This window comes from Poecile atricapillus, chromosome 7, assembly GCF_030490865.1.
Source record: "Poecile atricapillus isolate bPoeAtr1 chromosome 7, bPoeAtr1.hap1, whole genome shotgun sequence".
Taxonomy (NCBI): domain Eukaryota; kingdom Metazoa; phylum Chordata; class Aves; order Passeriformes; family Paridae; genus Poecile; species Poecile atricapillus.
In genome coordinates this window covers 18,501,586-18,527,102 of record NC_081255.1, presented here as the reverse complement: position 1 = coordinate 18,527,102, position 25,517 = coordinate 18,501,586, and the positions used below count along the sequence as shown (strand labels likewise).

At 44.4% G+C, this 25,517-nt stretch overlaps 1 protein-coding gene across 1 annotated transcript; it reads left to right on the top strand.

The window, feature by feature from the left end:
- Positions 1-550: 550 nt before the first annotated feature.
- LRRC8C (leucine rich repeat containing 8 VRAC subunit C) lies at positions 551-24,883 on the top strand. Its single transcript, XM_058842854.1, has 3 exons — positions 551-1,985; positions 16,142-16,283; positions 18,771-24,883. Exons 2-3 carry the CDS (start codon positions 16,146-16,148, stop codon positions 21,042-21,044), a joined length of 2,412 nt encoding a protein of 803 aa, XP_058698837.1. The 5' UTR covers positions 551-1,985; positions 16,142-16,145; the 3' UTR covers positions 21,045-24,883.
- The last annotated feature ends 634 nt before the right edge of the window (positions 24,884-25,517 follow it).

Here is a 25,517-nt window from a genome sequence, read left to right as displayed (position 1 = left end):
CAAAGGTATTTGGAGCCCCAGTTGTGTGTTTACTATCAAATGTGTATTTTTGGGCCTTATTCCACCAGAACTGCACTAACGCTCCATCCCCAAACTCAGCAGCTCTCTTTATCCATGGACCATGTTTCCTACTGCAGTATCAGTGACCTTGCCTGTAATTATTCTTCACAGGGGAAGCTTAGCTCAGTCCTCCAAGTACTGCAGTAACTCTGAACAAAAATAACCCAAAAGTCCACAACAGGAAATGTTAACAATGGCAGGATTACTGGCCACCATGTCACCGTAAAATAAACGAGCAACTGAGAGGGACTTCAGGGAAAAGCAGCACCACAATTAAGTAACGGGAGGGACTGACTTATGAGGAAAGACTAAATGAGCTAAGCAATGATGAAAGGGTGAATGGAACAACTGCCTCCAAATGTTTGAAAGAAGAAACCATCCAGGACAGGGAGGGATTCTCTAAGCTGCTGCCAGGAGTTAAGAGTAATGGAAAGAAACCAATCAAATGAACACAGCAGTCACCATAACTATTTCTTCAGCTCAGAAAAAGAAACCCAGTGCTTTTGTCCATGTGGAAACCTTGTTAATTTGTCCCGTTTTATTTTTTAGCCATATCTCACAAAGCATGGGGGGAACACTTAAAATTATGTAATGGTGCAACATTGCTGAAATATTTTAGGCTGGCAGCTCTGAGGGACTGTGAGGGAGCTGTGCTGGCATCCTCTTCCAGCTCCTGTCAGATGAAGACACTCATTTCTTGAGGTGCCTCAGAAAGCCTTGAGGTTTCAGCTGAGAAAAGCATCTCTGCACAACAAAACACTTAAGCAAACACTTCAGGCAAATGATGAACTGAACTCCCACAGCTATAAATCACATCCATGATTCCCAAATGAGGAACCTGAGTCTGCCCTCAGCAGTCCTTGAAGCAGACGGTCACAAAGTACACGAAGTCAGAATTCCCCACGCTATCCCTGGCAGACCTTTGGTTCACATCCCAATGCAGTTAATATTTTTGCAGCAAAACAGCTGTGAGGCATCATGTTGTGTTTGTTTTCATTAACTCCTCCCCAGTGGGCTTATGTATTTGTATTTCCTTGTTTACATACTTGCAGCGTCCCTAGGGGCATACACATACTGCCCCTAAGGTTAGGGGCGAGTTATTGGAGGGCAAGTACCTCCCTCTGATGCAGAATTTGTCCCGTCTCTTCACTGTGCCAGAGATGTAAATCTTTCTGGAACTGTTAGACAAAAGTCTCTTTAAACATGTGGTTTCTTTCAGCAGCAGTTTTCAGACTGCGCTTTTTGAATTGCTGGGCCAGAAGTTTGTGTTTCCAATTGTCACTCTCTGAGACACTTTTCCATTGTTAATATGGTCCCAGGCGCTTTACAGCCTGATCTCTTTATAGTCGTTCCACAGCCCTGCGTGCTGAGGTCCAGATCTTTCCATCATAATTTGTGCTGTCGTTCTCCCGACGCGGCGCGAAGCCGCCCGCCCGCGAGGGGACGGCGACTCGCGGCTCCCCGCGCCCGCCGCTGCTTCCCACGGCACCGACCGCGCTCCGAGCGGGCCCGGCCCGGCCCGGCCCGTCCGTGCCGCGGCCGCTCCGCCAGCCCCCGCCTCGCCGCTGCTCGGGCCGGGGATGCCCCGGGCGCGCCCGGAGCTCGCGGCTGCCGGGCGCCGTTACCGGCGGCTCCGGGGCACGGGCGGAGCGCGGCCGTCCCGCCCACCGCCGCCGCCGGGCCCGCAGGGGCTGCCGGGCACGGCCCAACCGGCGCCCCCCGGCACCGGCCGCGTGCGTCAGACCGGAGACGTGGCCCCCGCGGCGGCGGGGGCGGAGCGGCGGCGGGCGGAGCGCGGCTGCGGGCGGCCTCCCGGCCCGGCCCTGCCCGCCGCGCTGAGCCCCGCACCGCGCCGCGGGATGTTCGCGCTGCCGCCCGCCCGCCGCCGCCCGTGACCCCGAGCCGCACGCCCGGCCGCGCACCAGGTAAGCCCCGCCGCGCCCGGCTGCCTCTCCCGGGGCGCTCCGCTGCCCACGCGGGACGGGGCATCCCCACGGGGACGGGGCCCCGGGGGACCGCGGGGGGACGGAGCCGCCCCGCAGGGCCCGGCGCCGCGCCCCCGCGGGGAGAAGAGACCGGGCCCGGCCCGGTCCGGCCCGCGGCTGCCGGGGCCGCCGTTTGCCCGCCAGCGGCACCGGCGGTGCCGCCTCCGACCCTGGGCAGTGCCGGAGGAGCTAAACTTTATGTGGGGTCGCCGCCGGCTCCTCTCCCGCGGAGGGGCGCCGGGAAGCGGCGGCGGCAGCCCCCCACGCCCCATCCATCCCACCGCATCCCCTGGCGGGCGGGGCAGCCCGGGGGTGCCCGGCACGGCGGTGGCCCGGAGCCAGGCGGGGCTCCCCGGGAGCGGGGCCCCGAGGGGGCACTGGTGGGAAACAGTCGCCGCGGAGACGGGCGGCTTGGGAAGAGCCTTTGGGGAAAAGGCTTGGGAGAAAAGCCTGGGGGAAAGTCGTGGCCTTTTTTTTCCCCGAAAACAAGCCCCGGAGCGGCCCGTATTACGGGGAGGATGCGAGCAGGACTGGGAGGCGGCGGTCCAGCCGCTCCCGCCGGTCCCTCCGCCGGCCTTCCCCGGGGGCTGCGCAGCCTCTCCGAGCCTCGGTCCTGGCGGGAGGGGAGCGCAGCCTCGGCGGCACTGGGAGGCTCCGACGTCCATAGCTCGGTTTTTTAAGAGCTAAAAGAGAAAAATAAATAAATAAAAATTATTATTAAATCTGTTTAAAATCACCTCTGCCTTTATCGCAGAGTGATGGGCAGTTCTGCCCATTATTCACCAAGTGCAGTTTGTCCAGTTCATTAGAAAGAGTTGACCAAGCAAAATGAGACGCTTATGAAAGACCACTGAATGTATCCTACCAGAATTTCACGAGGGTTAAAGTGTTTAAAAGTATGGAATTTTATTGCTTAGATAAATTTGTTAGTTATGGTTTGGCTTTTTAATTATTTCCTTTTTTTTTTTACTTTTGGAGTTAGTACTTCCTGTGACGAGGGACTTGGTATTATTAGCACCACTGTTTGAAGACAACCATGTAATGTTTGCTCCCACGAAACACTCACAGTAGGTTTGAATGATGCTGTGAAAGATTGTACAGGCAGAAAAGTGCTTTCCAAGATAGAGAAATTTTAAAATCTCTCTTCCCAATTCAACCAATTATGCATCTCGCCTTCTCCCCACCCCTCACCCTCCCTCCTGCCCCCGGGTGTATTAGAACTGCTTTTACTTTTATTTTTGGTATGATGAAAGCAGTCAAGAGGGTAGCACTCCCCTGGGCTTGCTCTTCTCCTGGAAAAACCTGTTTGGTCCTGTGGTGCAGATCAGCGTGGAGAGCTGGGCTGAGCACAGTTCTGAGATGATCCCTAATTTTAACCTGGCCTTGTATTCCTGCTGTCTCACAAGTGCCCGTGTCCCAGGACTGCCAGCAAGGCACAGCAGCCTGGTGCGGAGCACCTGTGGTTTCTGAATCATTTCCTTTTCCAGTTACTTTCTGAGTTTGCTGAATTTGTGGCAGCTGTGCTGCTGTTTTCTTCCAGTCTGAATACTGACAGGCCCTGCTAGAGGTTTTGCTCTAGTATAACGTTCTGTGTGTTTTATTTGTTATTATTTACTCTTGTAGGCAGTTTTAGAAATAAGCTTTCTGATGGAAAGGCTAAAAATCTATTTGCTTTGTATGCCCAGTATTGGAAATGGCTAGTGCTGGATTTCAGCAAAAAATATAATCAGAGACTGCTAAATTCTGCTTACAAGTGCTCACTCAGTGCTTTGTGCTATCTTGCAATCAGTTCCTGTACCAGTTCAAGTTGATTTCCTGAGGCAGCTTCATCCCACCTCAGATCTGGCGTTTGAGGCCCACAACAAGGAGCTGTGACCAGGAGGGGGGCAGCATCCGGGCTGGGCGGGCTGGAGCTTTAAACAATACTCAGGTGGCCAGAGGGACAACACAGTGAGACCCAAAATAATGAACTGGGTCAGAGTGCTGGGAGGAGCAGTTCCCCTGATTGTCCATTGACCTCAGTTGCAACTGGTTGAAGTGAGCCATATTCACTGCCAGAAAGGCACTTCCCAACCCAAGGCTTTTTGGAGAGCTGTGGGAAGTAAAAAAAAAAAATCTATTACCATCCAAACAATTCACAATAACAGGAGCTAGAGCTTAATTTTATAGCTTTTGCCTATAAGATGCTGTCCTTGTTGTCAGAGTTGTGAAGGGCAGGGGAGGGCTGGCCATATACTGAAAACTAAACAATTGGCCACTGGAAAAACAAACCTTCTAAATACTTTAAAACCTTACTTAATAAAGCAAAGAAGCCATTCTCCTTCCAAAATTATTTGTCAAAAGAATGTTAACAAGTGTTGGATTTCACATGTTCGACATAACGGAAACTTTACTTTATTCTTCATCTTCGTGCTGTTTACCCAGGGATTTTGTGCAACAAAACTCTGTTGCAAATTCAAGCTATAGTGCAATGCCTTTTGTTGGTTTTGTGTTTCTAGGACCTCTTTCTGGCTAGGAAGATAGTAGGTTTGAGTCAGCCTCTTGGCCAGGTGTGAGTGTGTAATTTGTTCCATTGCTTTCATTCATAACATAGGGCAGGCCCTTCTGTCTTCCCATCCCCAGGCAGGCAAAGTGTGTTAGAGCTGTCTTTTGGCCTGTCAGACCTAGATGAGCTTTCTGTCACTGTATTCATTTTACATTTTAGTGCCTGGGACACGCAGCTAATCTAACACAGCAGAAACTTTACAACTGTATCAGAGAGTCATAGGTTTGGACCAGAATGAGGGTTTATTAGGAATTTTTCCAGTACAGAGTTTCTGTACAGTCTCTTTCTCCCTTAAAGGACTGATTTACAATCTGGTATTTGATCTGGTCAGATTTTTAAAAGGGAGGATAATGCCATGCATGTGCTTTGCACATTTCCCACTTGTTTGGAAGAATCCTGTCTTAAGATACAGGGCATGTTTTTTCTTGGTTTTAAAGTAAAACAAAGGCCTCCCCTGAAGCACAGGATGGCACCATTCTCTCCAGGGCAGGTTGCTAATGTGACTGTAATGATGAGTGTGTAAAGTTCCACTGAATTTGAACCAGAACATGTAAAAACATTCAGTTCTGTACCATAGTATTAAAAATCCATTTCTCTCTGTCAAAGTAAACTTTAACTTTTCCTTTGACTTCCAGGTGAGCAGAATACAGCCTTTTATACCAACTTCTAATCCTGGGCTAACCTACGATCTGTTGAAAATGGAGATGCTAGCTCACATCTCCCTTTGGTAGCAGCAGTAGTACATAGTGACTTTTTATTGATGGGAATCATAAATTCAGCCCAGCAATAAGATTGCCAACATGCTGAGAACATCTCTAATTTTATTTACTTATCACTGGAAAGAAGGTGGGAGTTTGGACTAATTGCTTGCTCTGGAGCATATGGTGAAGCAGAGCACAGGTCGAGCCCTTCCCTGAGTGTGCAGCAGTGTAAGATCCTGACACACATGCCATTTACAGCAGAGTGCAACAGCTCAGAAGTACAGGTTACTGTCAGGGGGTTTGGTGCTCTGCACAAGGACCATTATAGATCACATTTTCCAGCTGATGTGAATGTTTGATGAGCTGTCTCAGGGGTAGGTAGTTTTCACCAGTGTTCACAGCCAGTATTCTCAGAAACCCCCTTTTTAAGTGTTATGTGACTAAAAAGAGTATTTGCTCTTTGCAGTCATTTAGCCATGATGACATAATTTCAAAGACTTGCACACTTGCTATAGTGTTGTCAGAATCCCCCCCAGCAACTGCTTTTATCTCACAGTTTAGGCTTGATGGAAACAGCTTTTTTTTTTCCTGTTGTCAACAGACTTTGTGGTGGAATGAGGTTAGAGTTAATCCCTCTTTGGTGGTCTATGGATGAACACCATCCTGAAAAGGTCCAGTAGAGAAGGTACTGGTTTTCCAGTTCATGATCTTTAAAAGTCATCCTACATGAATACCAATTCTGATTCTGTAGTTACTGGTGTATCTCTTTGAGTGTGTGTAGATCACATGCAATTTACCTGCTTGAATTTATCTATTTTAGTCTTCCTTATTCTTTCAGGAGTATGGATGAGACAATGAGTTTATTTTTATTATCAGGGATTTTTGTAACAAAGGATGGTTTGGAGGAAGAAAATCCACCACCTGCTTCAGACTGAGAATACCTGTATATTTATCAAGATGTTTTGGGATCCTTGTTTTATGAGACTATCATGAAGTTTTAGAAAGCTCATTTGTGCTTTGCATGCAAGTGGGAGCAAAAAATATTCTTTATATGAAAATTCTCCCAAATCATGAAAACAGGAATTCTTTAATGTTTTTGGCTTAGTCACTGCATAAAATGTTTTTAACTAACTTATCAGCTGGTTGAGCTGCTTAAGACTCAGAATGGACCTTTTGTGCTTCCTGTCCCAATTAGGAATTAATTTTTAATTATATCAGCTGAACATTTTTAAGTATGAGCACTTGTATTAGCCTCAGGCGCCTGTTTCTTTGAGGATGAATGGCACTGATTTGTGTGATATTGTCTGTTCTGAGACATTTTAACAGCATTGTTTCTGTCTTCATTATCTCAGTATGTTAAATAGCGTTTGTGGAAAACCTGGTATAACTTTGATTAAAACTTGATGTGATTTTATTTTCTCAATTGTTTAGATTTATTTCAGGAATGCTAAAATATCACCTACTGGATAGTTACTTGCTTGGTGCTTTGGTTTGCTGTTAAAGTCTTTCACTCACATTAAAACCATTTTGCAGCTCTGGAAAAAGGGCAGGCATCTTGAGTGATAGCCCTGATAAACAAAGAATGTTACTCCCAGAGCAGAAAAATGGTAAGTATTGCCTTTGAAGTAGTCTTTGACATGGAAATGCATGGAGTGTACTTTCCTTTAGATTTGGAGAAATAGCTCAGCAAAGCCAGGTCTCCACACAGGCCCATGTGCTTGGTACAGAAAGAACTCCTGTTGATTTCACTGAGACTGTATCTGGCAGTATCTTGCACTGAACATTTTTTTTTTTTTTTTAGTCCAACCAAGTTGAAGTCAAAGAGCTGCTGACAATAGGAAGTCTTTTTGGTGTGTAATACATCAAAAAGTGCTATGACTCAGTTGGAACTAACAACAAGGTTATTGTCTGGGATTCATTGCCAAAGCAGCACTTACTGTATATGTAGGTGGATATTGCAACATATATTTTGAAATGCAGTTTATTAAAGTTCCTTCCCTCTTTACGTCCTTTATGTCTCCTGTTTATGACCCTTATGTCTCCTCTGAGTTCTGGGTTCAGGTCTTTGAGTTTCCAGTGCCAGAGCAGATGGTACCAAGAGCAGAGCAGAGGGATTCACTGCCACCTCGGAATGCACCACGCTCCCTCCTGGCTGTTAGGCAGATGGGCACCTGAAACCTAATGTACACTGCCTGCTTGCAGTGTGGGCCTCAGGAGCTTGGAGGGAAAAGAGTGGACTAGGTATTCAGCATGTTTCTGGAAGTTACACCCCTTCCAGTTCCCTCCAGCACTAAATCCCCTGTTGGCATCTTTCCTGTGGTTGTGGTCCTGTGGAGCTGCAGCTCTGGGGAAGCTCAGTTCTGGCTGTTGACATAATGGAGCACAGCTTTCCAATTGTTGGTTGGGACCTTGCTGGAGCTCAGGTGGCACAGCCTAGTTGTCCCCAGTCAGTGCATCTGGAAATGAAACCCCTTCCCTACTCTGAACAGCTGTCACACAGGGGACGCACGTTTTGTAGAACAACCAAACTATGGGCACTGGAACAATGTCTTCTGTGAGCTAATTGTATTTTGTCTGTTCCCCAGATTGGTAAACTAATATCAACTGTGACATTTAATTTTGGTGATGTGTAGTATGAAATCAAATTCACTTCAGTGGCTTTTCAGGGGAGTTTTGACATGCTGTCAGTTTGGATTTTCAGAAAACTGGAAAAAAGCAATGTCATGATTTTGCAGTACTCTTCATTCATATTTCCCAGCAAAGGTACTAAAGAATGTAGATGCCTTTCTGTTTTGCAGCTAGAGAAGTGGTGGCATGGCGGGTTGATGTGGTGTGCACAGGCTGTCCATGTCCGTGTCCCAGCGGGGACTCCTGACTCATCCTCTCTTGTTCCTCCAGGTCATATTTCCTCACCAGCTTCAGCCACAAGGACTTGAATTTGTTTGGAAATACAGTAAACTCATGGACTGTTAAAAATAACTGTTTGGATGCAAACGGTTTGTTTTTAATGTCATTCCAGTTCCTTTGCATGGGATTGATCTTTAAGAAATAGCATCATATGTTTGTACTTCTTACTTCAGAGTGATGGTATTTCTTCCTATGAAAATCTCTGTAGCAGTCAGTGGAACAGAAAGGGAGCCATCCTGTTTCAAACAGTGGCAACATAAGCCAGCGTTTAAAGTAGTTTTTCCAGCCAAAAAATGTATGCCTTTTTAAAATTATTTTTTAAATTGAATTTTATATTACGGGAAACACCAATGGTAATAAAACCTAGCAGGGAAACCGGTCTCCTGAAATGCTGCAAATACAAGTCAGTAGCAGAGGATTTATCATATATTACATGGGAACAGACCAAGCACCTACACTTACCAAAATGCTGGGTATTTTGGTCAGTGCAAACATGTAGCAAAATAATTACCAAAACTGAATGTCAGGGTAGTTCAGGCATTATTTCACTGTGTGTACGATGTGTGTGAGAATACATAGATAAGAATGGAACATAAACCCCTTGGGAATTAGGAGTTACTAATTCCAGCCCTTATCATCATATTTTCCCCTTAGTCTAATCTCAGTTTCCCAGGCTTGGTGTCTTGTCCCTGCATCTACTTTTAGTCCTCTCTTGGTTAGGTGATGAAATTAAGCAGGTCCATTATCTGTCATCTGTGCTGCCAGGACAGGCAGTGCCAGGAGCTGTGAGGGGTTTCTGGGCACATGCTGAAAATGAAGTGTTCATCTGCCAAGATCAAAGGAAACAAACCCACGGTTTCCAAAGGTTTATAAATTAGCCAGCAGTAGGCAGCTGTTCACACTGCAGTAAAAACTCTGCTCCAAATAGACAGGTCAAATTTTGGGGCATGGGTGATCTGAAAAGTTTTAAATAAAAAGACCAGAATTTTTGTATGGTTCACATCAAATTTATTTTCCTAAGCTTGTTTCTGGAATGGTTTGAACAATTGTTGGCTAGATCTTAGTTCAGATTTTGTTTTAAATTACACACGTTTTCCCTTATGGTTGTTTTGGGGACCTGATCCCACCTAAAAATACAAATTTAGCAAAGTTATAATTGACAGAATATATGACTGGTGGATAGCACCAGGCCATTTTCATGCCAGGCTGTGTCTATCAGCTGTCTAGAGGAGACTGTTGCCCTAACCCCTGGGGCTCTGCACAGACCAGTGATTTTGTTTAAATATCCTTTTTGAGAATACATCACCATCAACCTGGCTGCAAAACTCCCTTACTTGTGCTTATTTAACTGTCTCAGTGTGCAGTTCCAAAGCAGGTAAAACACAAATGCAAAATTCTGCTTTTCAGTGCAGCCTCAGGCCCTTAACTTCACCTCCTGGCCCACAGCAGCTGAGGTCAAACAGGACAAAACACTTGAAAAGTGACTGTGGTATTTGGGCAGAGTAACAAATGTTTACAATGAAGGATGGTGGGGTTTGGGGTGTGCAATGCCTTGTCCTGTGTAAAAACCCACTGGCATGCAGCCCCTGCACACGTGGCCCACAGTCCTTGGGCTCTGCTGAGTCCCTGCTGCCAGGTCACAAGTTTGTTTTGTGTTAAATATGAGCTGTGCTCTGTTCCTTAATGAAGATGAATATGCAATAAATTATGTATGGGAATCAACCCAGAGACCTTCTTGCAGTGCTATTCCCAAAAGGCATTTCATTATTTATCCTAACATGCAGTATGTTTAAAACATCCAGGAGAGCAGAATTTGCCTGGCATTTTCTCTGTTCAGTAGATCTCTGATGTGAAAGACCAAGCAGTGCCAGTCTGAGTTGGATCTTGAGGACATCTGAACTTTGACCCTTCTGTTATACTCAGCTGGGCTGCAGTTGTGGTCCTGCAGCCTCTAGCCCAAGGCTCCTCATGCCAAGAAGAAAGCTCCTTCCCTAGCAGGGATCAGGGCTGTTCCCCTTCCACCTGGGGCTTGACTGAACTCTGCCACTCTTGGGAGGTGGTGATGCTGATCCTACATATGGAGAGGATTGATGGGATGTCAGGGAAATGAGGTTGAATGACAGCTGGGTAATCATTTAAACATCTTTTCTACTCAGCTTAAGAAATCCCACCAAATTTGTGTGCTTCCCAGCTGTCAATATCACTATTTCTTTCTCGTCCAGCTATGTTCCTTCGCCTTTTTCCCTCTGCTGTATAATTCATACCCTGCCTTTGCCAAACCAGCACTTTCTGGGTGATAGTTGCCTCTCTGACATCCAGCGGCCCCGATTCTGGTGCACAGCTTTGGTTGTTCCCCCAAAACAAGCAGTGGATGACACTGATGTGATGTGATTAAGCACAAGTCCAAGCACAAAATAGCAAAGGGCTTGACTTCTGGTGAGTAACACCTGTAGCACGGCAAACGCAGCTCTGGCAAGTGCCCTGCCTGAGCACATGAAGCGGCACTAGTCCCCTTGTGTGTCACAGGAGGGTCAGCAGGGCACGGACACAGGCTGCCGGGCTGGGCAGGGAGGCCACAGGCAGGGCACAGGGTGCTGCTGTGTGTGGTGGCACCGAGCGGGGCCTGGGAAGGGTGCGGAGCAGCTGGCAGCTCTCCTGACAGCACGGCACAGCGGCCCGGGGCCAGCTCGTCCTGGTGGGAGCTGCTGGGGCTGTGCCTCAGCCAGGAACACTCTGTCAGACCCGCCCGTGGGGGGATAAAGGCAGAGCCTCCCAGTTACTCCCTTTGTTTTGCTCACTGTGCTGCTTTTAATGGCCGTGTCTCTACAGGCTGTGCCTGAGAGCTGAGGTGGGGCAGTGGGAGCGGCAGGTGCTGTTCGCTGCTGGCCGAGCCCTCCCCAGCACCGTGGAGTTCTCCTGAGGGCTGCTGCCCGTCCGCGCTCCATGGAATGAATGAACTCGATGAGAATCCGCTTAAAAATAGCAGCCGGCGCCTAGCAAGAGCCTGGGGCCTGGAAGGTGCTGCAAGCCAAAAGCAGCTTTGTTTAGGGCTCTACCAGAGGGGCAGTTTTCTGAGCATTAATGGTTTTGCTTTGTGAAGAGTCTCTCAAGACACAAGATGAATGCAGCTCACTGAGGGCGTGTGTCAATTTCCACGTCCCCTGCGTTTGCCCGTCCGTGTCGTGGCTCTGAGTGCTGCCGCGTGTGCTGCTGCAGGCCGGGCCCAGCCCCTCGGTGCACACGAAGCCGTCGGAGCTGCTCCCGGTGCCGCCCTGCGCTGCACAAAGCCGAGCCGGGGCCCGTCCGCAGCGCTTTGTGCCGTGCTGTGCCAGCGAGCGGGGCCGGGCACGCTGCTCCCTGCTGCTGCTGTGCCTGCTGCCACACGGGCCCGCAAGCCCCGGGCTGTCAGCCCCAAGGGCAGGCTCTTCGGGGATCGACCTCCTTCCTCCGTGCCCTGCAGCGCCCGCTGCCCGCTGCCTCGCTTTCCTCTTCAGCCGCACTGGCAAGAGCCATCGTTACTTCAGACTGTCCTCCCTGCTTCCCTTTATTCCCTCTGATATAAACCAACTGCTGAGAGGCTGGCTTGCTCCACGGTGCGGCGTTCCACAATCAGCCTTTGATTCAATCTGTTGATTTATTAAGTCTAATTTGGTTCCAATACTTTTGTCTCTGACTTGGATCTATTTATTCTCCTTAGCTCTTTTCGGTCAATTAATTTGCTGTGTCTCTCCCCTAAGCTCCTATGCATTAGCTGGTTCCTGTAGCTGGGTTTTGTGATGGAGTAGGTATCACACTTGTACCTGGATTCAAGTATTTAATCTTATTGCGACATTCATTTTCACTCACTAAGTTTTCTACCTTTCTTAGACATTTTAAAATAAGAATCACTACTGATTTCTCTCCCCTCCAGTGTTTTTGGGTTGTTTTTTGGTTTTTTTCTTTTGTTTGTTTGGGGACTTTTTGTTACTGTTTTTATTTCCTTTTTAGTTTTTTATTTTTATTTTTTTTTCATTTAATCTGGAAAACCCACTTCTCTGTTCTACGACACTACTTAACAGCCAGTACAACTGTTTTTTAATCTGAGTTCCCTTTTTATCTCCTTCTGGTAGCTGAATATCAGATGATTTATCTCATGTACCATTTTATTTTCTCTAGGGTCTGAGGATTATTAAAAATGCAAGAGGAAAATCCCAGACAAGTTCTGGTTTTAACTGAAAAGATAATCCAATATTTAGAACTCTAGAATTTACTAAAGTAGGTTAGAATAATATTTTACAATAAGTCAGATGCCACATTTCTGCTACAGTGTACTGTGCAATTAAATAACATTTTGAATGCAGGTGAACACAAATTAGTAATGCAGCTGAAATATTGAACTCCTTGTCTTTTGTCTCCTTGTTACAAGGAGAGATAATAAACTACAGTGTATGGTGTGCTGTGACTTGGACTGCAGTGTGACTTTTTAGCATCCCTTGATTTGTTCAAATTGATGATTGAATCGTTTTATTTTGTGCAGACACCTGTTTTGTGTGTGATTATAAATGAGTCTGGCAGTGATTTTGCCAGGAGTGCTACACCTTTGGGTGTAGCAGTGGGGAAGAGCTGGCCTTTGGACATGGCCAGGAGGGATTTTTCAGGTTTGCTCTGAGCCAGGTGGTCCTGCTGTGCCTTTTCTGAGGTCTCGGTTGCTGCTGATAGATGTCCTTACCATCCCTGGAGAAGCCAGAATGGAAAAAAAGCTGGAGGGAAGTGGGAGATGAATGAAAAGTGACTGGGTGTCATTTTGTTCTGTGTGCAGATGTCAGCAGTGCTGGTTAGCCAAGGCTGCTCTACAGTTCTTTCCAGCATTTTCCTTGATTTTTAATACAGCAAGGGGAGAGGCATTAGGGTTCCTCCAGTGAGTGTTGGAAAATGGTATTCCTACTTCATCAGATTCAACTGCCGTTTAAAGTTTCTTGTGAATGTCTTTTTTCCTCAAAGCTAAAAAATATCGTCTGTCAGTAGACATTGTTGGGTTTTTTACTGTTATTTTCGTGTGGTACTATTGTCATCATTCAGTAATGTTTCAGGTTTTGATGTCTGGTGTTGGACTGCAAACCTTCCACCCCCAGAGCTGGGTTTTCTAGGGTGGCTCGGAGGGGCTTTCTGTGTGCAGCTCTCCCTCTGCTTGGCCCATTAATCAGGATAACAATATGTGCACTCTGCTAATGAGGAGTCACGCTATGCAAACAACAGCCTCTGAAGGGAACAAGGGATCAGGGCAGCATGTGTTTGTGGTATCAGAACCTAGCTGCCTTCATCTAAATTCCCCACACATCACTTAGGAGAAATGAAGCAAATATATGATACAACAAGGACCCCTAAAAATACATAGTGAAACCTATAAAAAACAACAGCCAAAGGATTTTTTGGTCTGAAAGCTGTCCCCGCACAGTAATTTGCAAGATAGTTTCCAGTCCCATCTGCTGTCAGGCACTGCCCCTGATTCAGTGCTGCTGCCTTTCATAATGCTGTGGCTCTGATCCACAGTTGCTTGGGTGTTTAACCAGCGACTCCTCGGTCTCCACACGTTTCCATTCATGTGAGCACTTGCGTTTTGTCAAGAATGTCCACTGCAGGAAACATGTCTTTACTTGACACTCAAATTGTTTATCCTTTTGAAAAAAAACCCTTACAAATAGTATTTCTAGATGTATTTCTGTGCCATCAGAATATGAAAAAGCACTCCTAAGCCAGTATTGGAGGGGTGGGAAGAAAATGTCGTGATTTTAAAGCAAGCTGTTGATAGGTATTCTTGGGTGTACTGATGGCATTCCAGTCAGCCAGCTGGCCTCAAAACCTAAGCCAACAGTAGTATATGTGTTACAAAACTTTGAGCAGGACTGTTGCATGGCAACTGCTTAGCTAACATTTGTATTAGTGGATTCCTTTGAGAATTTTCTAAGTTTTTCAATGCTTGATTGAAAAAAATAAAGCTTACCAGCAGCTACTCAGTCACCACCTGCATTTTGTGTAGAAATGAAAAAGAGAAGGGTAATTCCTTATCCATGGCAGTGAAATGCATAGGGGAATGGAAGAGAGATTGTGTAGGATGTTCTTCAGCTCAGGTGCCACTGGGAGCTGCCAGCAGAGGTTTAGCTGAAGGAGTGCTGGGCATGTACTTAAAGCTACATGGGGCACTTCCAATTGATGAGATCCACATTTTCCACCTGTATTTATAAAAGAAGAGTGAAAGGCAACAAAGGTTTGTCCCAGCAGCCCCCCAGCTTTTCTCTGCTGTTGAGGTATATCTTCCCTGATATGTCTGCTCACATGTGCAAGACAAGCACACAAAAAGCAGAATTGTGTTTCCTGGCTGCCTGCCATTTGATAACAAATTCTGCATTCCTTGCCAGCACTGCAGCCATCCAGGCCTGTTGGCAAAGATGCTGCCAAGCCTCTGACCTGGCTGTGTGAAGTCAGGCTTGCATTGCCATCATTTTCACTGATGAAAATTTGAAAGTGCTATGGAGGACCGCCTGCCTTCATCTTGGGGATTGCCAGTTGTGCAAGAGGTGTGTGTGGTTTCATCTGGCATTGTAGCCTGTGTCCTGGGGATAGATTTTAGAAGACAAGAGGCTGAGAGAGTGATTCTCCTGTCTGGCCAAGTAGTGCTTAAAGAAATATGGAAGGATTGCAAGAGGAGAGGGGGGCAAGGAACAAAAGTTTTTACGCTACTCAGCTGCAAAGCCCCAGCCTAGCTACTGCCACAAGTTCATTTACAGACTTCTCCTTATGCCTTTGGGGACTACAGTACCTCCTGAGGATCAGATGGGCAGCCAGAGACAGAGCAGTCCCTGGGAAGGTGCCAAAGTGAGCATCCTTCCACACATGTATGGTCAACTAGTGGGAGTCAGTTCTTAATCCTTAGGATGGTTGTACACTTGCAATGAATTGCAGCCATTAGGGCTTGAATCATTCCCTTCCTGTTCCCTGGCTCTGAATGAACTGAATCCCCTGAGTTTCTGAGCAGCTTCTCAGCAAGTGTGTGCTTATCACTCAGCCTGCACAGACATGCATGTCACCAAACCCACATTAATGGGTCCCAGTGTGCAGCTGAATCAGGATTATAGACTTGCAGTGTTACTGTGATATGAACTGATTGTGCTGAGCATTTATGATGTTAGTTAATGGACAAATTTTGTTAATTGCCCTTGGGAGTATTTTTGTTACATTCCCATCTGAATTTATCTTTCTGCTGTAACTTACTAAGGACTTTCAGTACTGGTTTGATCTCAGGGATTCAGTTACACAGGATGCTGTAGGCTTTGATATCAGCTGCTTTGCCTGTACATGCTCATGTGCTAGCTGATTTTTCAGAGGACGTGATGATGTAAGCCTGCACATCTGAGGTGAAGATAAAGCCCTTGATCTGGCTATAGTTTTGGTTACCTAAAGCACTTTAGGAACTTGCATTCAAAATGCAGTAGATTTTAAAATTGCAGTGACTATGCACAAAAATATTCCAAAGCATTCCAGAAACCACTATGAATAAAAATGAAATGAATGAAACGTGATATCTAAAACAGTGTGTGAAGTTTGAATGCAGGACAAGCATTTCAGCCAGACCTTTGAGATCAGGGCTAATGTGTATGATGCTGAACATCTCTATCTACAGAATGGGCTGGTTTTCAAGGATGCAGAAGGCCTCACTGACCCATCAGAGATGTCTGGAGTCAACAGAGAGAGGGATTTGCCTGCCTGCACGGATGGGATTGCAGGCTCTCCCTTCGTCCCTGTATAGTGACAGCACGAGCATCCCTCTTCTGAGGTGGGGTGTCAGTAGCTGGGAACTTGTATGCCACATCCTGGGAGTTCCAATTCCAGAGGGGTTTTTTTCACTTGCTCGCACAGTGTGAGGGGTCGGAGCTGCAGGAGACTGAGCCGGCCTTGCTCTTTTGCAGGACGATGATTCCTGTGACCGAGTTCCGGCAGTTCTCGGAGCAGCAGCCGGCGTTCCGGGTGCTGAAGCCCTGGTGGGATGTGTTCACGGACTATCTCTCGGTGGCCATGCTGATGATCGGAGTGTTCGGGTGCACCTTACAGGTAAATCAAAGGGCGCAGAGGAGTGGCTGCTGGAAGAACACCACAAATGAGGAAGGGCCTTGGGAGGATGGTGTCCCATCTTGTTTTATCTCTTGGGCTCACCATGAACAAAGCAAAAATGTGCTGGTCCGAGGATTAAAGCTGTTTAAGTAGCAACATCAAATAACACAGACCAGACTTTTAGCAGCTGTGAATCAGCAGACTTGCAGAGTCAATGGAACTGTGCCAACTAAGATAAGAGCTGTTGGTTTGGCTGGTGTCTGGATCACTGTTTTCACCTCAGTTAGGCATAAAAAAACAGATTATCAACTTCAGTTCTTATTTGTCACCATTTTACTGTTTGAACGTTTAAAAAATGGAATTTTGTAATTCCTGTTTTTCTTCATTTGGCAGATGATAATATTATTTCTGTCATTGTGCTTTTAAAGAGATTTGAAATTAATTTGCTGATTTTATTAACAACACCCACAACTAATATTATGTCACTTCCATTCCAAAATGTCTCAGGATGCTTACACATAAACAATTGACATTACTGTCAGTCACTGTTAGTTACATTCTGCTGAAGAGCCAAAAGCAGAAAAGAATTGAAAAATACTGTTTGGGATGACTCCACAAAAATATAAAGTTACAGTATAGGTTCAAACATGGGTCTCAGGTTTCTTGGCATGACTTTGAAGTGGAGCTAAAGGGACACACAGAGCTCTTATTTCAGAGGAATTTGCTCACTTACATGGCTGAGGATTTAGATATACTATGTCTCAAATTTCACATTAAATCAACTGTAGTTTTGCCTGTGTTCTCCCTTCTAAGTATTTTCAGTTGATACAACATTCATGTTTAAAAATCTCTTTATATAGACCTGAGTTTCAAATTAGTAGATATTTGCTTAACCACAGAAAGTAAATCATCTGTTATATCTGTTATGTGTTTTAAGTTTACCTGCTTGATTGGAGGAAGCACACTGGAAAATAATGTGTGGAAGGACTGAAATAATGGACAAATTGTTTTTATTCCAACTTATCGTGAGATATATAAATCCAGGACGTAGTTAAGGGTGTATATCACAGTAGCACACCCTTTACAGACATAGATTAACTACAGAAGTTTTTGATGTGTCAACAGTTATGGCACTGATACTGTCCAATACACATGTGGTCTTATCTCAGCATCTCCCTACACCAGGGTGGGTCATCACAGATCATCTGATTTTGGTAGCTCTTGTTGCATACCTTATATTTAGTGCTTTCAACAACCACGATGTCAAAGAGTACATTTACACTACACACACACACACACACACACACACACACACACACGTTCTTAGTTTGGGCTAATCCCAGTTAGTCTTTCAGGACAAGTAAGAGAGCTCCTTGGTTTATCACATTTTAAATTCAGACCTATAGGGAGCCTTGCATTGCACTCAGAACTTTTATCCCAAATTAAACCAAAGGTGATGGATCCCTAAAGTCACTCAGACCTCAGTTTGTCAACATGGATGACCATCCCTGATTAAGAAAACTTCTTGTTTGTTTTTTTTTTTATAGGTGGACTCAAGAACAGAGCTAGATTTTTTTCCCCCAGGTGTGTAGTCCATCCTACAGAAGCCCCCATAGAGAGGGGCTCTGGACAAGGGCATGTAGTGATAGGACAAGGAGTAAGGGCTTTTAGCTGAAAGAGGGTAGGTTTAGATTAGATGTTATGAAGAAATTCTTCACTGTGAAAATGCTGAGGCAGTGAAACAGGTTGAAGTTCCCAGGGAAATTGTGGATGCCCCATCCCTGGAAGTGTCTGAGGCCAGGTTGGATGGGGCTTTGAGCAACCTTCTCTAGTAGAAGGTGTCCCTGCCCATGGCAGTAGATGATTAAGGTCCCTTCCAACCCAGATCATTCCATGAGGACTCTATATATTATAAGAAGCTAAATAAAATTTGTATCCATGGACACACAAATGTCATCAAAGAACTGTCCTTATTTGTCTGTATTAAGACTGAAGATTAATAATGTCCCAGCACAGATATGCTCACATTAGCCCTTTGTCAGCCATTTTTGGTGTGGTAAGACATCACAGTGTGAGAGTACAGCCATGTGAATGCAGTTCTGCTGCTGTCAAGCCTAAGCTATCTCTGAACATCTGTAGCCATGGTGAATACACCTGGCAGTAACAGTCTGTCTCTCAGGAGAGCAGAGCAGGAGATCCCTGGTCTTTTCTGGAAGCATTCTCCACATTTCTCCTTTTTCTGGTCTGTCTCAATGACCTCTTATTCAAATTAAGGGAAGCTAACCATAGATAGAAAGGAGTGGCCTAGTTCTTGGCATATAGAACAAGTGTCTTGTTGAGAATAATAATAGCACAGCCTGTGGGGCCAAGTAGCAGGCTGTGCAGAGGAATGCCTGGCAGCTGGAGGTACTCCAAGGACAGCTACCCATTGGTGCTGCCACCACTGTTTGTATATCAGTTCAAAAGATATCTTCTTGTGTGTTCCAGGTCATGCAAGACAAGATAATATGCCTTCCGAAGCGCGTCCAGCCTTGCCAGAACCAATCTAATAACTCAAATGTGTTTAACACAATACCAGATACCACCACCCCCCTGCCACCACCGAAGCCATCCACCCCTCCAGCTACAGTTGAAATGAAAGGACTCAAGACTGATTTGGACCTTCAGCAATACAGCTTTATAAATCAGGTGTGCTATGAGCGGGCTCTGCACTGGTATGCCAAGTACTTCCCTTACCTTGTCCTTATACACACACTGGTCTTCATGCTGTGTAGTAACTTCTGGTTCAAATTCCCTGGATCAAGCTCCAAAATTGAACACTTCATTTCAATACTTGGGAAATGTTTTGATTCTCCCTGGACAACAAGAGCTTTATCCGAAGTGTCAGGGGAAGACTCTGAAGAGAAGGATAACAGGAAGAACAACATTAACAAGTCTAATACTACTCAGCCAAGCACTGAAGGCACTTTGGTCAAGACACAGTCTTTAAAATCAATCCCTGAGAAGTTAGTTGTGGATAAGGGAACACCTGGGGCATTAGATAAAAAAGAAGGTGAACAGGCCAAAGCACTGTTTGAAAAGGTGAAGAAATTCAGACTGCACGTTGAGGAGGGTGATATACTCTATGTCATGTACGTTCGCCAGACTGTACTTAAGGTAATTAAATTCCTTATTATTATTGCTTACAACACAGCACTTGTCTCAGAAGTGAATTTTACAGTAGTTTGTAATGTTGATATTGAAGACATGACGGGATACAAGAATTTTTGCTGTAATCACACAATGGCACATCTGTTCTCTAAACTTTCTTACTGCTACCTGTGCTTTGTAAGCATCTATGGCCTGACATGCCTTTATACACTCTACTGGTTGTTCTACCGCTCACTGAAAGAATATTCTTTTGAGTATGTTCGCCAAGAGACGGGAATCGATGATATCCCAGATGTCAAGAATGACTTTGCTTTTATGCTTCATATGATCGATCAGTATGATCCTCTCTACTCCAAGCGCTTTGCTGTCTTCCTGTCTGAAGTCAGTGAAAATAAGCTGAAACAGCTGAACCTAAACAACGAGTGGACCGCAGATAAACTGCGACAGAGGCTACAGACAAACTCCCACAGCCATCTGGAGCTACAGCTTTTCATGCTTTCCGGACTACCAGACACAGTGTTTGAAATTACTGAGCTGCAGTCTTTAAAACTTGAAATAATTAATAATGTAATGATACCAGCAACCATTGCACAGTTGGACAATCTCCAGGAGCTCTCATTGCATCAGTGTTCTGTGAAGATCCACAGTGCTGCCTTGGCTTTTCTGAAGGAGAATCTCAAGATCTTGAGTGTCAAGTTTGATGACATCAGAGAACTTCCACATTGGATGTATGGCCTTAGAAATTTGGAAGAACTCTATTTAATTGGCTCCCTAAGTCACGATATTTCTAAAAACATTACACTGGAGTCTTTTCGGGAGCTTAAAAGCCTAAAAGTTCTTCACATAAAAAGTAATTTGTCCAAAATCCCACAATCTGCAGTTGATGTTTCAAGTCACCTGCAAAAATTGTGTATCCATAATGATGGCACTAAGTTAGTGATGCTCAACAACCTGAAGAAGATGGTCAACCTGACACAGCTGGAATTGGTTCATTGTGATTTAGAGCGCATACCTCATGCAGTCTTCAGCCTTCTCAGTCTTCAAGAATTGGATCTAAAGGAAAACAACCTCAAATCCATTGAGGAAATCGTAAGTTTTCAACATCTGCGGAAACTGACAATTCTAAAGCTGTGGTACAACAGTATAACCTACATCCCAGAACATATAAAGAAACTCACTAGTCTAGAGCGGCTTTCCTTCAGCCATAACAAAATAGAGGTTCTTCCGTCCCACCTATTCCTATGCAACAAAATCAGATATTTGGATTTGTCTTACAATGACATTCGCTTTATCCCACCTGAAATAGGAGTTCTGCAGAGTTTACAATACTTTTCCATTACTTGCAACAAAGTGGAGAGTGTGCCAGATGAACTATACTTTTGCAAAAAACTTAAGACTCTGAAAATTGGGAAAAATAACTTGTCAATCCTTTCACCTAAAATCGGTAATTTGACATTGCTCTCCTACTTGGATATTAAAGGCAATCACTTTGAAATCCTCCCACCTGAGCTCGGTGAGTGTAGAGCTCTGAAGAGGACTGGTTTCACTGTAGAGGACAACTTGTTTGAAACTTTGCCTTCTGATGTCAGGGAGCAAATGAAAGCTGAATAAATTCTTCTTGCTCAGTTTTACAGAAATAACATTTCTACCAAAAATGCTCTAGAGAATGCTCCAAATATGCATTTAATTTGTAGTTACATTTTTCTTTTTCAAATCCTTTCTGTACAAATTTGAGTAAGGAGTACATATATTTTTTAAATAAAATTTTCTCATATTTTTTCACTGTTTTAAGATATTCTTAAGTTTGTTTTGCCCTGAGAACAAGGGCATCTGTAACTTAATTTTTACTGGTAAAAGTAAATGATTTTGTTTGCTGGTTTTTCTTGCCATTTCCTAATCCTACTGGGGAAACTGTGTTTAAGATGTATGCTTTGGGTTGCATAGTTTGCAATAGATGATTATATTGTCTTCCTAGTTATTGTTAATCCCCTAGGACATGGTCTTCAACAGGTGGTGCTGCAGGTGTTGAATGCCTTTGTTTACTCTTTCTTCAGTGGCAGTAGAAGGTGTTCAACATCTAACAAGATCAAATCTAAGCGACAATCCCTTTCTACTTACAACAGGGTTTTCTCAGATGGTCAAAGCAAGTAGAAAAGGTTCTTTGTGTATTTTAGCAGGTGAGAGGGAGCATGCAGAACTCCTTCAGGGTCTATTGGCAATTCAGCCTGGCTGCCCATTCACAGACTGCACTGAGCAGGAGGCCCTCACTGCTATTTCCTCTCTGGTGCAGGAGGAGTGAGGTCACAGTTCACAGTGGAGTCGGGACCAAAGTGACTCATGTTGAAGGTTTTCCTAACAGTGCAAAGGGATATGGCTGCTCATTTCCTACTAACTTGAGTAGAAGGGGTGCAATGAACTCACCGTATTGGAAATGTCAGCTCAGCAAGATGAAGTGCTGTCTTGAAAACTCCATCTTCCCTTCAACACCAGTGCTGCAAGAGAGAAAGTGCCCTCTGCCTCCTCAGCCCACTTCCCCACCAAATTGCTTGGCATCTTCTAGGAACGGAATCCAGAAAAACCCTTGGTTTGTAAAGCTCCTGACAAGGAAATCGCCTCTGGAATCAAGGAATTAATATGTTCCTTGATGTAGCTTGGGTAGCATAAAACTAAGCTCAGCACAGGAACATTTGCAGATTTGCAAAAATTGAGATTAAATGAATACATTAGTTTCTCACAAGTCTCATCCTACCCGTCATACCCAAGGACAGTGATGAAGGCTCTGTTTTCATCTCCCAGAGAGGAATTAAATTTGAAATCCTGCAGTTGGAAGTTTGCTTTTTAAAACAATGTAATCTCTGATGATTATGCATCAGGTTGGGAACTTTATCCTCTGAAGCCATGGTCAGCTGTTTACTTAATCCAGCCATTTGATTTCTTTTAGTCAGGTTTTAAAGGGATGTGCTGCTCTCAAGCTAATTTAAGTTTATTAAAAGTTGTAAAATATTTTGCTGGGAGGAAATCTCTTCATCGTATCCAACAACACATATTTGAGTCAGATGCAGGCACTAAATAAATGTTTCACAAGAGTATCTAGGAATAAGTCCTTATTTTTCTAGGAGGCAATGCTGTTCATAAATTGCAGACGTTGAATTGCTGATTGTTTAAATTTATGTAAAATATTGGACAGTTGTCAGATTGGTTGCTCTTAAATGTTTTCTAATTGCCATTGTGAGTCTTGAGCTACAGTTAATCTGAGTTCTTGAGCTTGGTACAAAAGCATAGAGTTGGTTTAAGAGTATGATTTATAAAGGTGGGGAGACAAACTACAATGAGAACTTCCTCATTAATACAGGGTGTGCTATGCAATTTGGTGTGTGAGCTTGCCACAGTAGCAGGTCAGACTTACTTCATGTGCTTGGCTATGTTCTGGAGAAGATCCATGTGACTAATCAAAAATGGGTCAGGCATGAAGGAATCAAATCAAGCTTTTTTAAAGGGGTTTGATTTAGTTCTATTAAAGACCTTTAACTGAGGTAGCTATTGCAAGAGCTACCCTTATTAGTGTGTGGAATGAGCTTGGCAGTATATATATTCTAAATGTATTTAGCTTCGATGTTATGTGAGGAAGAGAAACATTTCATTGCTCATATTAACCTAATTATGTAAACCAAAGTGCTTTTGTCCCTGATGAATGTAAATTGTTTGAAATGTCCAGGTAATTGGTGGAGCTGTATAGTTCTCTTACTTATATTTTAAATATGGGATTACATTTAAAGTTTTTTAAAAAGTCTTTATATTCCTAGATGTAGCATTTTAAATCCCTAATTTATTTTGTGTGTAATGTTGTTTCATGTGTAGTTTGTGGTCTGGTTTCTGGGTGGAAGTTAAGCACACCTCGTAACTGAAGGTTGGAGACGTGTTCTATGCCATTTTTGTAAATACATCACTTAGGGAATGTGGGGTTCTGTTTGTTACTGATTATATTTATACAGTGCAACCCCTCACGTGGACACAGTTACATGAGTATAAAGTGCCTTGTGCTGGCATATCTTTATTCACTTTGCTAGGAATAAACTATACCGGTCTAAGCACTTTAATGCTAATAACTGTATCTTCTCCAAGGGTGTGGTGAGCTGAGACAGCTTAGTCAGTCTGACACCTCACTGTCAGCAAAAAGGGGCAGCTCCCTCCTCCTCCCATGCTCCCTATTCCTGCCAACATGTTCCAGCTACTTCTCATGTACCTTTACGGGTCTGGTGCTGGTCTTATCCCTCCACAGGACAAATCAACTTTTTAAGCTAGCAGAAAATGGTGCCAGTCTGAAAAAGGGACTAATTTTCTGCTGGATCAGCTCTCTAAAGGATTGGATGGACACTAGGATGGGAGTAACAGAGGGACAGGACTTTGTAGCTGGGGTCTGTACAAGGAGAAGGTGGGGCAAATCTCTTTAGAGATGCTAGGTCAGTTCATCATCTTGCCGAGCCATATGCTTGGAGGACTGTGCTGTTTTATGTATAGCAGGGTTAGGCAGCTTGGCTTTTGTGAGTAGACAACCCTCAGGCTCACAGTGGATGATAAAATATCACATTACTGTTAATTTCTTAATGAAACAAACTCAGGTAGCTGCACTGTTGACTTTTCTAAACTTCTTACTGTCTATTCTGGGGTGTATTTTCCAAACCCACATTACAGTAACTTAGAAATGAGTCAGCTGAGGGAAGATTGTTTCCTAATTCTCTATAACATCCAGGAAAATATGTAAAAGTGCCATATTTACTCAGTGAATCATGTACTGCTCATATGTATATTCACATGCAATTCATACTAGACTTTCCTGTGACCAATAGTATTTGACTTAGAATGGATGGACATTTTGTGGACAATACTTTAGCATGGTTTGTATATATACAAAGAGTTTCTATAACTACTTATATTAATCAGGTGCCTAACAAGTATGACAGTTCCAGAATTTAAGCACGGCATTTTTTCATTACTGCTTAAAAATAATAAAAATCCTCCTTGGTAACAGAATTAGAGATGACAAAGATTGCATCAAAAGTAAGAAGACAACCTTCATAGTACATTGAGCCTGACAAGCAAATCTACTTTGTGATCAAAATCTGGAGATGTGCATCTCCCCCTCTGTCAAAATTAGAATGGATATTTGTGCTGACCTCGTGCATCCAGCCAGCCCAACAACTTTTGCAAATTCTGATTGGAAAGCGCCTGCTCCAAGTCTTGTATCACTTTTCTGGCACGTCAGTAATTCATGTACTTAAGTGGTGACGAGTTCTGTAGGAATGCCAAGAAAAAACTTTGAAATTTGACCAAATGAACAAACTTAATTCTGTAGCAAGAATCTTAATATGATAATAGACCTGCATAGTGTTACATTGCAATATAGTCCACCCAGCAGAAAACAGAAATAAAATGCTCTTTTGTAATAATGACCATTGTCAGACTGCAATGTGATTATTTGTTTGGGAAGCACTTTGTTTCTGGGTTACCTAAAGATCAAACATAACCATCTTTTGGGTTTGGTCCCTTGGGAGGAAAATCAAGAAAATATGCTTTAAAAACCATCGTTAAACTTGACAGGATTTACAGCTGCATGGTCTCACTTCAACCTCCTTCCACTGCCTTACTCCAATGGCCAGTAAAATGGCCAGGAAAAAAGTCATTCCCACTGGAGCAACTCCCCCACTCTGGTTTCTCTGCTCCGCCAGGGCTTGGGGGTATTCTGGGAGCCCTGCCAGCCCGCAGCCAGGGATGTGAGGGCTCCTTCCTCCCCCCTGTCATGTGCCTGCGCTGCCAGGGAAATGGTGCTGTTAGTCCTTGCATCTGACACACTCCCCTATAAATCTGAAGAGATTTGGAGATTGCTCCAAAAGCAGTTGGGCTGCCTGCATTTGGTATGGTATGATTTCCTCGTTTCTGTTTCTTTAAATTGTAATGAATACTGTGTTTCAGTTTTGGTGTTTCATACCAAGTGCCTGGTTGACGTCTTGGCTTCCTGCCAAGATGGAGCAGGAATTCGTTCTCTCTGGTGCTCGTGGTCCCGGTGGAGGGAGGAGAGTGGTAAAC

Coding starts and splice junctions, on each gene's coding strand:
- LRRC8C (XM_058842854.1), top strand. CDS start 16,146: ATGATTCCTGTGACCGAGTTCCGGCAGTTCTCGGAGCAGCAGCCGGCG. Junction 16,284..18,770: donor TGTTCGGGTGCACCTTACAG/GTAAATCAAAGG, acceptor TGTGTGTTCCAG/GTCATGCAAGACAAGATAAT.